Below are 16,713 nucleotides of genomic sequence, written 5' to 3'. Positions count from 1 at the left end.
AGGCCAAGCTTAGAAATGTTTAAAGGTAAAGTAAAATGTACGTGGTGTTCAGAAAGTTATTGTGCATGGTTTATAAGTATTTGGAAAGGGAATCCAGCCTACTTGCAGTAGTTCTCATGTGTGGACCCTCCTTTACCTATTTGTATTTACTTAGGAAATGGATCCAAGCCTTTTTAAAAAATCTTTTGGGATTCATTTTCTTCTCTACGAGAAGTGATTTTTCTTTTTTTGCAGAGTAACTTCTCTTAAGAGCTTAGAAGCAACTGATATCATTAACAAGGGAATTTTTAAATAAAATTAAAAGCATACATTTTTCGATAAGAGTTATCTTTATTATCTCATATAGAAAGCCAGAAGTAGAGTCACTCCTGAGGTAGTTACTTCAGTGGAAAGAACATTAAAAACTGAGATGTCTACCATTTTTCTGCTGTGCTATCCAATCCATGGTTTCAGGATGGTCGAAGATGTTTCATGCATTATGTATCATATAGCAATCCCCAGAGGTCAGACGGAGGGCAAAAAGTACATCCCTTCCCACACGTAAAACTTTTCCAGGAACATACCTTAGACTGCCCCTCATGGCACGTTGACAGAAATTGAATCTCGTTTCTTTACTTACCTGGTGACGGGGGCTGCTGTGGTTGGTCTGAGTCTCAGTGGTCCTCAGTGGCGCTGGGTGAGGTCTGTAGGGTGTCAGAAGTGTGTGTACAGGGGAGGGGCGCTGCTGGTCTGTGAAGATGCCCGGTGTCCCACTGTGCATCAGAGAGATGGTCTGGAAGTTAACTTGGCTCATGCCTGCTTTTACTGTGTGACAAGAAGTAAATTAGCCTCTCTGCAAGAAGTTGAGTTTAATGAGAATCTAAATTGCTTTCTGAAACTTTTTTTAAAAGTTTAAAACAAAACTTTCCCCACCCCCAAATTTCAGCCATTTTTAAAAAAATCTTTTAATTCCTGTGGGGTTCACTAGTTCTTTATCAGTTAACATTCTCATTTACAAAGACCAATTTACATTAACTATAGTTACAGCTAACATATCAAGGGTGTGCTGCGTGCTGCTGCATGCTCAGTCCTGTCCAACTGTTCGTGACCCCACGGACTGTAGCCTGCCACGCTCCTTTGTTTGTGGGAGTTCCCAGGCGAGAATACTGGAGTGGGTTGCCATTTAAGGATCATTTAGGTTTTGATTAATTTGAAATGAACTTGCATGGAAGTCATACAAATAGTGCTCTATTTATCTTCAGGGATGTGGTAAAAACTCAGAAGGCCAGCATTCATTGAAACATTTCAAGAGTTGGAGAGCAGAGCTTCACTGTATTATAGTTAATCTGAGCACATGGATCATATGGTAAGTTAGATTTCGTTAGTACTTGTGTCCACTATAAAAAATATCTGAATTTTATAAGGTAAGATATCTAAAGTTATTATATCAGCTTATGCATTTAAGCCTGAACACAGTCTGTAAAATAAGAAAATTAACATTATCCATGAATATAAAATTTAAGTAAGAAAGAAATTTAGTCATACCTCTAGTTTTCTTTAACATTTTCTCCGTACATTAAAGAAAAATTCTTGCTAGTTGATTTTGCTAAATTAGAATTCCAGAGGAGGAAAGTGTAAATTCTTCAATAGTCAGCTGGTTTGGTGTTCTCTGCAGGGGAAAGCCTAAGCATATACAGTTTGTAAAAACTTAATCTCTCAATTTTAGTCCTCTTGTCATTTGGGTTGATAATTCTTCACTGTGAGGGGGCCTGTCTCATGAGGGGACAGAGTTAGCCCTGGCCTCTAACCACTGGCTGCCAAGAGTAGCTTCGCCAGTTGTGATAACCGAAACTGTCTCACAGCTTTGCCAGGTGTCCCTGGGAGTGTGGACGGGGCAGAATCGCTCCTATTCGAGAGTCGCTTGACATGCCCGCACCAGCTTCCCCCTTTCCCCTTTCTTGTCCTGTCCAGTTTGTTCCCGCCTGTACCTGAAAGTGTATAAATCTGTTCATTTCTCTCTCGATCCGCTGTGTCTACCCTGATCTCCCTCTATTCCTGATGCCAGCCAATCTGACACTAGACAGAATGATGTTTTTAAAACGTAAATTGGATCATGGCAACCCTTGCTCAAAAACCTCTCATGGCACGCCATTACGCTTAGGATAGGTGACCCAGACTCTTAATTTGAACACTGAGGCTCTGTATGAACTGTCCCCGGTTACACTTGTAGATGTATCTCATTTCTCTTGCCTCACCATATGTATTTCCCTTACCCTTTAATTTAAAGACAAAAGTGGATAAGTACTAACTTTATTACTTGATGTGCAAAACTACTGAACATGTTTTCATAATATTTGCCTAAATTTTTTTTTTTAGGTGTTATGAGTGTGATGAAAAATTATCAACACATTGTAATAAGAAGGTTTTGGCTCAGATAGTTGATTTTCTCCAGAAACATGTTTCTAAAACACAGACAAGTAAGTTGGCAGCAGTTGCTAAAGAATTTTGTATTAAAGTATAATGTTTTATAATTATTACAAAAAAATAATACATTTATAAAGAGTACTTTGAATTTTAGTGTGACCTCTCAGTATGAGTGCTATGAATTCTTAGGCAGCAATTTTGTGATGTTATCTTGTGTTGTACTTACATAACTAATAATGAGAGGATGGAGAGGATAGTTACTGGATTGTGGGCTTTGGAGTCAAATGGTGCTGAATTTGAATTTCAGTTTCACCTAAATAATTTGTCTGTGTGACTTCAACTTCTTATTTGTATGATAATTCTGTCAAGTGAGATTGTTGTAATGCTCAGACATATTCTCTAAAGATTAGGACGTAATGTGTATAAAAATACTTGCATAAACCTCGACACATATTTATGAAGTGATGTCTGTTATTTGTTATCATTATAATGCCATCCTGACATTCACTACCTGGAGTTAGGCTAACCTGGCAGATTAAGGGCTCAGTTCCCAAAAGATCGCCCTCACATCAGACACCATTCTCAGGTGTTCTCAGGCCCCCTGGATTTCTGACCAACTGGCCATCAGGGTGCCCACTACCCTCTTAGTTCAGTAATTGATTGGAATGACCCAGAACTTAGGAAAGTGCTATGCTTATAATTACAGTTTCAATGTAGCAGCAACAACAACAAAAAAAGACACAAATCAGGACCCGCCAAAAGAAAAGACATAAGCTGAGATGTGGAAGGGTACCAGACATGAAGTTTGTGTATCTTCTTCCTGTGGGGTCAGGATGCATCGCCTTCCCAGCCCGGTGATGTGTCAGTACTCCCAGGGTGTTGTTAACCAGGGAAGCTCACTGGAGCTTTGGTATCTGGAGTTTTTAGTAGGGCTTCATTGTATAGGCGTGGCTGATTGAATCACTGGCCACATGATTTAAGTGGGCCTCCAGTATCCCAACCCTCTAATCACTCGTTTGGTCTTTCTGGCATGGCTGGCCCCCGTCCTGAGTCATCTCATTAGTGTACACCCTCTAGAGTCCCACATGAATAAAAAAGATACTTTGCTAACCTAAACTATCAAGAGTGGTGTGAGGGGCCCACCATAAGTAAAATAGATTCTCCAGTCACTCTGGAAATCCAAGGATTTAGAGAGGTCTTCTCAGGAACTTGGGACAAAGAGCAGCCGAATTCTTTATTATGGAAGTGATGTATTATATATTGTACTTTCTTATCTAACATATAAGCAATATGTAACACATGTTAATATATGTTAAGAATATATAGAGAAGCAGTTTCTTCAATCAAGAATGTTGAGTGCCTACCACTTAATACTTTATTTGGTATGAAGTGGTAAAAACAGTTTTAACTTGTCTTCATGGAGTTTAGGGCATACAGAGAGATACAAACATGACTCACATGTAACTTCCGATAAGTGCAACAAAGGAAAGGAACAGATTGCAGTGACAGGTGGTCTCATGGTCACAGTGATCAAGAAAGGTTTACATGGCTGGAGTCTGGTTTGCTGGGAGAGAGCAGAATGTGATGATGTTAAGATACGGTTGTCAGGTCATGAAGGATAACGTAGGGAATTCCATGGTAAAGAATTTTTATTTTATTGGAAAAGTCGTGGAAACTATTAAAGCATTTTAAGCAGAAATGTAGTAGTCATTCCGTCTTTTTAAAAATAAAGATCACTCTGCCAGATGGAGAATAGACTGTTGAGGGAGAAGAGTGGAGGTGGGGAGATCCGTAAGGAGGTTGTTGGGGTGGGGCAGGTAAGAGATGAGGGGTTCTGGTGGAGAGTGCTGGGCTAGCTGTAATGAGTGAGGGAGAGTAGGAGGCCTCAAGTACAGATCTCAGGATTTGGGATAACAAGGCGAATGGGGGATAAATGGCCATGATAATTTTGAAATGCCTTTGGAGCAGGAATTGAACTGCTTAGTAGGTGGCATCAGAAACTGAAAAATTATATAAAGTATAGTTTTCAGCTGTGTTTTCTGTAGCCCAGTAGAGAATGATTTTTTTTGTTTTTTTTGAGGATGATTTTTGTTAGCTGTTGCTCTGAGACAGTAATGGTGAAAACGCTGGAGGAGGAGCTAGAGGAGGTAAACTCAGGTGCTTGGGCAGCAGAAGAGATGATTAATTTTATCACCCACTCATTGGAAAGTATGGTGGTTGTAGGTATTTAATACTTAGAGAGCAGATGTTGGTCTTGATGGCTGTCTCCTGAAAGCTGCACATTACTTTTATTGGCCATAAGAAGAAATGTATGGACAGGATGGCATGGGTGCCAAAAATACAGTTGTAGAAATTATTTCCTCTGGATTTTTTACATTAGAGCTTCCTTGAGGTTAAGAGTAAAGACAATCTGATTCCACTGAATTTTACAGATTTCTTGTGTATTTATTATCACAAAGGATATTGTAAGGTAGGGAGTGTGGAATGGTATGGGAGAAAAATCATGGTGGGGGGGGTTGGCATTCAACTCTGACTCTTTTCAATCACTAGCTCTGTGACCTGGAGCAGATTATTGTTTATCTGAGTCTCATGTTCTTTTATTTCTTTTCTTTTTTTAAAATATTAAATGTATTTATTTATTTGGCTGCACCAGGTCTTAGTTGTGACATGTGGGATCTTTAGTTGCAGCACGTGAAGTGTAGTTCCCTGACCAAGTATCAAACCCAGGCCCCCTGCATTGGGAGTGTGGAGTGTTAACCAGTGGACCACCAGAGAAGTCTTGTCTGAGCCTCATTTTCCTGAGCACTTTATCCATCTTTCCCGTGAGAGGAGAGGTTGTTAAGACCTTTCTTAAGGTTTAAGGTGTGAAATTAAAAAAATAATGATGTAATTCGAATAGAATTTATATTTTGAGTGATGTTCACATAGAGTTCTTCAGAAATTCAAAGAGGAATACAGTGTCCACTTGAACTCAGTAGGAATCATGCATGAGTGGATGAGCTGGCTTCCAAGTTGGTCCTTAAAGGATAAACTCTGGACAGGTAGAGAGAAGACATCATTTCAGGTGGTGAGAAGGAAGTGCTAACGTAAGCTTTGACTGTGTTTATGGAACCAGGGTAGCACTTGGAATAGGGGAAACAGGTTCTTGAAGGAGGTTGAGAGTGTATAGAACCTTTAAAGTCAGGGAGAGACATGGTTCTGAATTCAGGGTTTCCAGAAGTTCTAGGCCAAAATGTTATTATCTCTGTGTTCCAAGTTTCAGTAGCTCTTGGGCAAGTTTGATTTAAAATAAGATCCCTTGGCATTCTAGAAGTAAGTTTTTTAGGATAGTAATATTATTATAAAATACTTTACAGATCAAATATGGAAGTTGCTATTGAGGTTTGTAAGAATGCTGGATATGATTATATAGCTATTTTAAATGATAATCATGCTGCTGCTGCTGCTGCTAAATCAGTCAGTCGTGTCCAACTCTGTGCGACCCCATAGACGGCAGCCCACCAGGCTCCCCCATCCCTGGGATTCTCCAGACAAGAACACTGGAGTGGGTTGCCATTTTCTTCTCCAATGCATGAAAGTGAAAAGTGAGAGTGAAGTCCCTCAATTGTGTCTGACTCCTAGCAACCCCATGGACTGCAGCCCACCAGGCTTCTCTGTCCATGAGATTCTCCAGGCAAGAGTACTGGAGTGGGTCACCATTGCCCTCTCCAATGATAATCATGAAGATTGTGGAAATGTAAAAATGTCTGTATATGGGAACTCAAAAAAACTATGAAACCGTATATATTGTGTTCAAGTGAAGGGATAAGAGTGACTTAAAAGGAGCCTTTTTATATTTTAAGTGAAAGTAACTACTGAGAGGAAAGCTTGTACCTGTACATTAAACATATTTTTAAGTTACATGATGCCTGGGCTCGTTTTACATCTGAAACATCTAGTTCAGCCTCTCTGCTCAGTGAATCTCAACTTTTGTTCCCAGTAGCTCTTTAGACTCTTGTCAATGTTTCTCATATTAGAAATTAAAACTAAAAAAATTAGAATGTTTTTTAATTTTACTGAAAAATAGCAGTAATTCCATGACATGTTAACACAAATATCATATTTTTAGGACAGAGAACTGTTTCCAGAAAAACACAGATCTAATCAGTGGCATTATTTTACATTTTTACAACTCTCTTGAATGTCTGGCTTAATAGAAACAGCTGGATTCTCATAGCTACTTATGCATCCAATCTGTTCTGATATCACATGGCATGTAGCTGCTGGAAAACTACTTTGTATAATTGAGAATGAATGAAAGTTAAAAAACCAAATAACATCTTGGGCTTATTACGAAAATACCGCTGAGCTTAAGGACACTCCAGAGATGGAGGTTGTCTTCAGATCCACTTTGAGAACTGCTGAACTAGCACATTTCCGTCCTTGTAGTTTCTGCCTTCCATCTTTCTTGCCTGAATGCTCAGCTCGGATCCTACTTCAGTGACACTTTCCCAATCCTATTTTTTATCTCTTCTGTATAGCCTACATTATAATCTTAACACTCGGTTTTGTGGTGTTCAGCTTTTGTGTGTATCTGTGTCTGATTTATACAGCTGTACATGTCTTGAGGAATGTACCCTGGCTTACGTTCTTTCTGATTCTGATAGAACTAGGCAGTAAATGCTGTTGAATTGAATTCTTGCATTTTCACCAAAACACCCCTGAATATTATCAAATTATTTGTTCATTCAGTCTTTTAATATAGCTGAGTTTCTACCTTGTGCCAGAAACTGTGCTGGATGTTGGAGATACAGTGGTGCATGAGACAGATCTCTTTCTCAGTTCCTGCAATTATTGATCTTTTAGTCAGTGAGGGATATTGACAAGTTATAATTATAATTGCTGCTTAAATAGTGCTGTGATGGAGCAAGTACAATGGACTATGAGAACACTTTGGAGTGGTATCTAACCTAGATAGAGGATCCAGGAAATTTTTATTTAAAGTAAGAGATTTCTAAGCTGGGAGCTGAAGAACAACTAAATATTAGCTAAGCAGAAAGGGAAGGGGAGATAGCTTACTGATGAAGGATATGCTCAGAGGATTGTATAGCTGCAAGATTGAGTTTTGTTATGATGGCTGTGGTGAGAGGTGAGAATCTGGAGGTAAGTGGAAATACTGTTAAAGGGCCTTGTAAGTTTAGAGTTTATCTTACAGGCAGTAATGAGCCACTTACAGGTTCTAAGCAGAGAAGTGAATGATCAGTTACGTATTTCAAAAAGACCACTTACTGTGCAATGGAGATAGATAGGAATGCTCTTGTATGTATACCTGTCCACTCATATGGCAGTGTCATTTTATTATGTGACTCAATCCAGACTTCTAAAGACAATGATTAACCAGGAGGTAGAGGAATTTGGAGAACAACCAGGTGAAGTCATTGTTATTTGATTCCAAGGTAGAGGGATAGTGGGCTAGCAAGTTTTTCCTTTTTACTCTTTAAAGATTAAACTTCTTTTCAGCTGTAGAAATGGGCAAATTACATTAATACTACATGACTGGTTTAGGTAATTGCATTAAGCAGTTGAGGGAACCCCAGTGCTGGTTCCCAGAAGAATGCTTACAGCTGTGTAGATCTCACATCTGATGCTAGGATTTGCTTTAAAAAAAAAAACAAAACAAAACAACTCCCCACAATCTCCACCTCAAACACATATCAGAAAACTAAAAAGAACAAATAAAATCTCCTTATAATGAAAAGGTCATATATAACACAAGATTGGAAAAAGAGCAAGAAAACTTTCTTGTGAGACCCACCCAGAAAACCAGAAATATGTATTGCTAAAAGTGGGCCAATTTTCTCAGAAGGGCTTATTGCTCATTTTGATAGTCTTGTAAATGTCACAGAAGTATTCTACAAACACAGGAATTCCTGTTGAAATTGTGTCATTGCATATATGTGAACTAGGCAGATGATAGAGAATCCCACATTCTTTTCTAAACCAGTAAATTTGAGTAATACTGATGGGATGCCATTTTCAAAGAGCTTAAAAGAGAGCATAAAATGGGCTGCTGTAAACCTTAATAAAGCTATAAATTCATACACCAAAGACATCCAGCAATTGATTATATCCAACTTTTGCTTTAAAGCAGTGGTCTTTTCTATCACCACTAGCATTTCATCAGTGTCTTAAGTTGTTACACTTAGTAACCTTATCATCCATTGTTAGACAGATAGCAGATCATAATGGATGTGTGGATTCTGAACCCAGATTGCCTAGGTTTGAATCTGCTCTGTACAGTTAGCTGTATGCCTTCGTTTGATCATGATCTTTACAATGAGGAAAGTTATCAGAGGAGATGATGCTTTCAGATTCTTTCTTTAAATAAGCAAACTGCAAAATAAGTTTGCTTTCCTCATGCCTATGGGACACTCAGGATGCACTAGTGTTCCAGCTCTGGTTTAACCAAGACAGTTCACAAATATTTATGCCTTTGCAAAAAGAGCGACATTTGATATTACTTGGCAACAAATCCACTGTTGGTTGTTTTCAATTTTCTATGATGAGCAAAACTGCATCTCTGTGTATTTGCTTCTGTATTTCTGTAGGTTACATTTTTTGGAATTTCTGGCCAGTTTATAAACACATCTTGAATTTTGAATTCTGTTGTTAAGCTGCCCTCCGGAAAGACTATGCAAAGGATATAGTTGGCAGGAATACTCATTTTTCTGTGTTTAACTTTGTTTATAGTTTTTAGCGACTTCTTTGGTTTTGTTTTTGGGGGTTTGGAGGGAGCAGTAATGAAGTTTTTAGAGTCATTGTTACTAAGTCCACCAGTCTTTTCTGTAATGGTTTTTTAGCCTTTGAGGTCACGCTTTGAAAGTCTTTTGTATTAAGGTTATAAAGATATTCACTCAAAATTTTCTGGTACATTAAGGATTTTTTTTTTTATTAAGCATTTTTTTTAAAGTTTATAATTTAATATCTAGAGTTGGTTTAAAAGGTAGGGAGGCTTTGTGTTGGACTCATTTTTATGGAAAATGAGGTACTTAAAGATTTGAGGTACTTAAGATTACTCAAAAATTTGAGTAATTACTCAAAAATTACTCAAAATCTGAGGTACTTAAGATTACTTTTTAGATAGTCTTAGCCAAATTTTGAAAACCTTGTTTTTTCTCTTTATTTTGGCTCTGCTGGTGCTTCAGCCAGCAAATGATGAAGACTTTGTCTAGTTTATTTTTTTGTTATTGTTGTAGCAGCTTTGTCCTTTTAATTATACTATCCTTCAAAACATCTTGAAGTTCAGCCCTTAGTGCATTCATTCTGTGTTCATAAAGGAAGAGTTCTTAAAGTGAGTATGATCTAAAATCGCTGCCAGATTGAGAAAGCTTTGTTGTCTCTAAAAACAAAATGATCGATAATTGTTCTACTTTGGAAATAATAAATTGCATTTTACTAAAATGCATACCTGTTTGTAGGTCAGATAATTGAGAGACTGATTGAAACACCCTTGTTTTCAACTAGAACCTTAAACTCGCAGCTGACAGTTTCAGTAAGCAAATGTACACAAATATTTAGTTTCTAAAAGTTTTACCATGATGTAATCATGAATCTAAGGCTAAATTTCTCTATGCTATTCATGGTGTGTCAATTCCTTATACTCTAGTCATAAATCATAGGCAGTTAATTATAAATAATTACAGATAGTGGCACATACCTTACCTGGTACACAGTGGACATTTAATAAAGCAATTTTATTTGAACTGTTAAATTTTACATTTATAGTTTACATGTAATTATATAAACTGTTTCATATATAACTGTTTCCTTGTAACCATGTTGCTTAGTAAAATGTAAAACGTGCACTTGAAATAGGATACATATAAATAGTTCTTAGAAAATGTCAGTCCGTTTTCTAGTCCTATTATTTGATCTATTTAATATTCAAGCCTAATAGCATAATTAATTTTGAACATGTTATCACGGAGGTACATGTAAAAGTCAACAAGACAGACTCTTGCCACTTGTGTGAAGTAGCTATTTAACCATGAAATAAACTGTTTTTATTGCCATTGCCCGTGGATATGTTCTTCCTGGCAGTGCTGTCCATATTTGGTGGCTCTGCTCGGAGAGCCAGGTGGTGCTGAAAAGCATCGCACAGTGAAGCGTGGATGTATCTCGGTCTGACATTTGTCATCCCTCACTGCTGAAGGGAAGGGTAAAAATCTGGTTTTCCATATGCTTATGCTTTTTTTTGCCTGCAGTTTTGACCAGATGGTCTTATGAACATTGTTTACTTTAAGATGCTATCCCAGATGTTTTGAAAACTGATGGGTAAATGTGGTATACAAATACATAAATCATTTGCACTTTATGGTTTAACAAATACTATTTGGCCTTATAAGATTAAAATGTAATTTAGTTCTGGAAGTGTTCTCAAGTGAATAATAAATATAATTTATAGATATATAGTATATATTTACATAGAGTTAATGTCTATATAGTTTATTTCTCCCAGCCACTCTGTTTTCATAATAAGCTAAAACATGGCAACATTTATTAAGAATGTTAACTAAAGGGAATACTTGTGAGAAGTCATATTTGTTAGGAGTTGAGAACAGTCAAATCTGTACAAATCTTGCCTGCTATTTTTTTGTAATTCTTCTCATTGTGCATAAATCACTGAAGAGAAATTACCTGGCAAAATGACAATGGATTTATAATCAAAATATTATCATTTTTAATTCTGGGCAAATCACTTAACCAGTTGGTGAATGAGTTTTGTAAAATCACAGCAACAGCCTTGCCCCAAAAGACGGGACACTGCTTGGATTTAATTATTCTTTCATCCTAAATCTCTTTAAAATCACTGTGAAACCATCCAGTGGCAACACCGACAATGAGAGCCTGAAATCTGCCAATCCTGGACTTCAGTCAGAATATCAGATGTGATTAAAAGGTGGCCTACTCCCATTTGCAAGCCAGGATCTGCATGGGGCTTACTCTTGTTTGCGCAGTGCTCCTTAAGCACTGGCTGGCTTTTTTCATTTGCCTTTACATTTCCTTGCAAGTTTGAATACTGTCTGGCCTTTTCTCGCTTTTCCTTTTCTCTACGCCTGGCCTCTGTACTTCAATGACCCTCTCCATTGATTGTACCAAGCTTTGTCCCCAGGCTCTAGTATGGGGTATAATTCTTATCATTTATTTTAATATCTGAAGGACAGGAGGAGATATCTATTTTAATAGATCTTTTAGTTCTTTTCTGTGTTAATTCAGAATTCTAGGGTTGGGATTTAAAAACAACTCTTCGTTATCTGGATAACAAATATCCAGTAACAACCAATAGTGTTTAACATAGGAATAAAGGGGAAAACAGGAATAAAGGGGGAAAAACAGGTAATAGAGTTTATGATAAAATGTTGCGCCACAGGGTAAAAGTTGAGTTGAAGGAAAAATCTTTTCTTTGTAGTAGATTTGTTTAGTGAAAGAAACATCAGAGAAACCACAGATCTGTTTTTCTCACTAAGATGTTTCCACGTTAGGAAAAAAAAGCAGGATCACAAAAACCACGAAGTCAATGTAAAAGGCAAAACTCACATTAGCAATTTAGGAAATACAGTTAGAAATGAGATAAACTTGAAGGGAAAATCCCAGGAAAATATAGGAAATGATTAAAGAGAAGAAAGTGAGAGCAGACAAACAATGGACATGACAAACAGCTCATGATGATGTGGGTGTTGGCATGAATAGCAATCTCGGGGGGCTCTCTGAGCTGTTTTTCACACACTTACATAGTGCTTAGCATGCCAGATACTTTGCAAAGCAAGTTTAGCTCCTTTAATCCTTACAGAAACCATATAAGAAAATATGTTCATCATCCCAGTACTGGAGCCCTACAGCTAGAAGCCTTTTCTTTGGCAAACGTCGCAGGTTCCAAGTCAAGCCTAACTTGACCAACAAGGTGTGCGTGATATCGGTCTGCCAGTACCTGAGACTGAGGTTTCTCTTGATGGGGTTTCTTTCCCGCTCCAGTCCCTGAGAAAAGGGCCACCTCAGCTCCTTTATATCTCCCATAGTGCCGGGGAGGAGATGTCTTAATTTATTTCCTCTTAAGAAGTCATTGGACGCATATAAAGCTAAAATTTGACTGTATTTGCTGTTTAGTGTTGTCGGTTTTAATTTATATTGAGCTTTTAAAATATATATGTTCTCTTCAACATCACACCCCTGTGGAGGATAGAGCAGTCATAAGAGACATTCTCTCATCTCCGTGAATCTGGTTGGAGAAGCAGACAGCCGAACACTTAAAAGTTAATTAGCAATGCAAGACAGCATGTCAGTATTGCGTGCGTGCGTGCTAAGTCACTTCAGCTGTATCCAACTCTTTGAAACGCCATGGACCGCAGCCTGCCAGGCTCCTCTGTCCATGGGATTCTCCAGGCAAGAATACTGGAAGGGGTTGCTTGCCATTTCCCTCTCCAATGTCAGTATTAGGTAAATAAAAATATAATTGTAAATACTGTAAAATCTGAGAGTTGAAAGGAATATAAAAGAACATTCCTTTAAAACCAGAAGATTTGAGAACTTGGCAGTTTCCTGTCAAACTTCAAATTATAATGATTTAGAAATCTGTTAAATAGATAATAATAATATCAGTTCATAAATGTTAGAAATTTTTCTTCATTTTCGTAGTCGTTAAACATGATGAATTGATATAATTTGTAAATCGGTGTTAATTATGCAAGTCAATAAGCCCCAAACATGCACTTTACCATACCCTTAAGTATTCCGTATTCTACTTTTTGTATTATGCTGTGGGGTTCCCCACCCCCCATCCCCAGGTTCTGCATCCTTGAGTTCAGCCAACCACAGATCAGAAATATTCCCCCCAAAATTCCAGATAGTTCCTAAAAGCAAAACCTGAATTTGCTGTTCATTGGCAGCTATTTATTTACATAGCATTTTTATTGTATTAGGTATTATAAGTGGTCTAGAGATGATTTAAAGTATATGGGTGGATGTGCTTATGTTACATGTAAATACTGTGCCATTTTATATAAGAGACTTGAGCATTCGTGGATTTTATTTTGACAGTTTCTAATTTATAGAAAACAAGAACTATACCATTCCCAAATTATTACTGTAAGGTGTTTTTAAAATTCCATCACATTTCTTGTTTATTAACTGGCATTCTTTTGTAAGGAAACTTTTTTTCTTTTATCCTCATTTAAAAAGTCTATTGTCAATTCAGACTCACTCTCATTTTGTTCAGTGAGTAATACTCTTATCAGCACTCTTCTTTATTTTGATATTCAAATTGTTCCAAATTGGACCACTGGAAGCCTGTTCAAAATGATGCCTGTGTATTTTGCCATACTCATCATTTTTCTGCTTTGGAGCACTTATTTTCTGGCATAACAAAAATGGTATAGGCTCATTTTGCCTCTTTTGCTGCCCCTGGTTTAGAATCAGCCTTTTCTTCAAAGAGTCTTCATTTGTTTTAATGGACAATGGTATTTAGAAACCAAGATTTTTTCTGCTTGCTTATTTAAAATTCATTTTAAACTACTTTATTTTTAAATTCATCTGTAATTCCGCAGGTAGGTTTGAAGAATGGATGTGTATGTATTAAGATGAATTAAAATGAATTGCTTCAGCAATAAGATACAAAACAAGAGCTACTTATCTCCATTTGTATTCTTGCCCCTCAGAAACACTGATTCAGAGGAAAATCTTATTTAATTTTAAATAATATATTTAAATTGTATCAAATTATATGTATTTAAAATCTCATATCCGTTGTGTTTTCTCTAACTTAGATGCATTTTCTAGAATCATAAAACTTTGTGAAGAAAATTGTGAAGCAGGTGAAAAAAATAAGGGAAGAAAAGGTGGCAGTGTAACATCTGTAAAGGGAATTACAAATTTAGGAAATACTTGCTTCTTTAACGCAGTTATGCAGGTAAGAGCCATGAGAAGGCTTTGTAAAATGTATAAGTTTGTTTTAGTTAATTTGTGTTTTTTGGCACACCTTGGACGTCAAATTGCACACCTTGAACTGCTAAATGTTTGTGTAGAAGTTTGTTTTCTTTTTGATTGCTTTAGGCTGTCTTTAGCCATTGGGCTTCCCTTGTGGCTTAGCTGGTAAAGAATCCGCCTGCCATGTGGGAGACCTGGGTTCGATCCCTGGGTTGGGAAGATCCCCTGGAGAAGGGAAAGGCTACTCACTCCAGTATTCTGGCCTAGAGAATCCCATGGACTGAATAGACCATGGGGTCACAAAGAGTCAGACATGACTGGGCAACTTTCATTTTCACTTTAGCCATTGTCATACAGTATATATGCCTTCTTTTTCCACAGTGATTCTGAAAGACCTCTGTATTTTACCATGGCTCTGTCAGTAATAGTGATGTTTATTAAATGTAAACTGTATTTAGTTAGATTTTCTTAAAACCTAAAGACATTTTTGCTATATCAGATGATATTTGAAACTTGGAGAGTATTTATTCTGTGAAATTGGAGGCATATTGTAACTGAATCAGAAGATAATACTTTTGTTTTCTTTCAGAATTTGGCACAGTCTCACATTCTTACTGAATTGATGAATGAAATCAAAGAACATGGTACAAAACTCAAGATTGTTCCTTCCTCTGATTCTCAACTGGTAAGAAGTTTAATTATCTGGATAATAGCTCTTTTTAGATAAGCTGGTGATGTTACCAAAATCTATTTTTTTTACTTGTCAGAGCTATCCATTGAGATGATAGTCAGAGAATTTGAAAAAATAATTCAAAAGTGTTTTGTGAAAATAAATAATAAGACTTAAAACTTCTAAAATCAGAGCTTTAAGATATGTTATGCTTCAAACATCTCGTAAGTCAAACAACACAAAAAACACTGAGGGAGCTTTTGAGTAGATATACTAGAATAAAGTGTTTTGATTTTTGTTGAATGAAATGTCTAGGACTCTTGTTTTATATTATAAAATTTATAGTTATTGGTGACATTTGCTTAAATACAACATTTTTATCCTTTAAAGGTAGATTTAATTTTAATAGTGATCATCTAAAGGTTTTTTGGAGCCTAGTGAGAAAGGGAAAAAGGCAGCCTCTGACACTCGGAAGCTAGCCTGATACCCACAGTTAGGCTGTGTTATTCCCGTGAACCTCACAGAATACCAGCTTCAAGCAAGGTTACTCCAAGACTGTTAAAATGAGACAAAACAAGTCTGCTTAATACTTTTGTCTAAACCAAGATTACTCTTCCACTGAGAAAATCCAGTCACCTTCCCTAGGCCAAGATGAGTCACTGTGACTTTTTTTTTCATTTGTTACATCTTTATCTTCATTCTAGTCTCCTTTTATTGAGATATTTCATCGTAGAAATACCCCCACTTTTTTACAGCATCCAATTGAGAGCAGACGTTTTCTTAAATTATTTTCCTTAGATTAATTTCTTCCCTAAACCACCCAACTGAAACCCAAATCCTCTCTTGGTTCTTTTGAATACCTCTGATTGAGACACTCCATGGTTCCCCGTTATATGTGTTCCCCCTCAAAGCAACAGGTAGTGAACCCATCTTGTTCTGCTCCAAGTGTGTTCCTGGTGGTCTTGGAGGGTATTACACTAATAATTAGGATTCCAGTTAGAAATTGATTTGTCTGTGTGTGTTTTAGAGGAGCAAAGAGTGAAGGTATAGCTCATAATCTGGCTGTTGAAATTCTTAAAAAAGAGGAATACTAAAACTTCTTAGCCCAATGCAGTAATTTTAGATTTTTCTTCCAAGGAGGCAATTTTGAAAGACACTATGGCTGTATTTTTTGTTGAAAAGTCAATCTGTAAACTCACTGCCCTTTCATTCTCTTGAAATTTTTGTGGTGGAGCCCTGTTCCCACCTTGGGAGCTAGTGAAGACTACTTTACTAAATAATGCTAAGCATTTGAAAAGATTTCTTATTAACTGTGATCTGATGTTAGATTTAAGTATTTCACACTTGAAGCTGTGAAATTAGTGTATGGCAATCAGATTTTATAGCTGATCACTACAGGTTTGTGTCATTCTGAGAGGGAAATTTTCAATCTTAGGTCTCTGTTTTTTAGGACATAGTAGTTGACCTGAGTTGTGGGACTATCAGTGTAGATCACTGCTCTTTCACCACCTGTTTTCTTTGGGCCTTTGTAATCTGTATGCCTTTTCTTTCTTTACCTTATTGTGGCTCAGACCACCACTAATATGTTGAACAGAAGTGATAAATGTCTTAGTCCCCAAATTAGGGAGAAAACACTCAGTCCTTCATTATTATTAAGAGTAGGCATAAAATAAGTACAAGGT

At 37.0% G+C, this 16,713-nt stretch overlaps 1 protein-coding gene across 5 annotated transcripts in view; it reads left to right on the top strand.

Annotated features, from left to right (window-relative positions):
• The window catches only part of USP45 (ubiquitin specific peptidase 45), a 52,332-nt gene that overhangs the window by 8,506 nt on the left and 27,113 nt on the right, over positions 1 to 16,713 (top strand). For 4 of the 5 annotated variants that reach the window (XM_043439387.1, XM_043439386.1, XM_043439390.1 and 1 more), the window contains exons 4-7: positions 1,242 to 1,345; positions 2,356 to 2,456; positions 14,202 to 14,344; positions 14,951 to 15,046. In XM_043439387.1, the coding sequence (XP_043295322.1) occupies positions 1,242 to 1,345; positions 2,356 to 2,456; positions 14,202 to 14,344; positions 14,951 to 15,046 (444 nt within the window). Of the gene's footprint in view, positions 1 to 1,241; positions 1,346 to 2,355; positions 2,457 to 14,201; positions 14,345 to 14,950; positions 15,047 to 16,713 lie in introns of those variants that run through there. The other variant, XM_043439388.1, reaches the window with a different exon arrangement.

This window comes from Cervus canadensis, chromosome 20, assembly GCF_019320065.1.
Source record: "Cervus canadensis isolate Bull #8, Minnesota chromosome 20, ASM1932006v1, whole genome shotgun sequence".
NCBI lineage: Eukaryota > Metazoa > Chordata > Mammalia > Artiodactyla > Cervidae > Cervus > Cervus canadensis.
The sequence above is the reverse complement of the archived record's forward strand: the minus strand, read 5'-3'. Positions and strand labels throughout refer to the sequence as shown.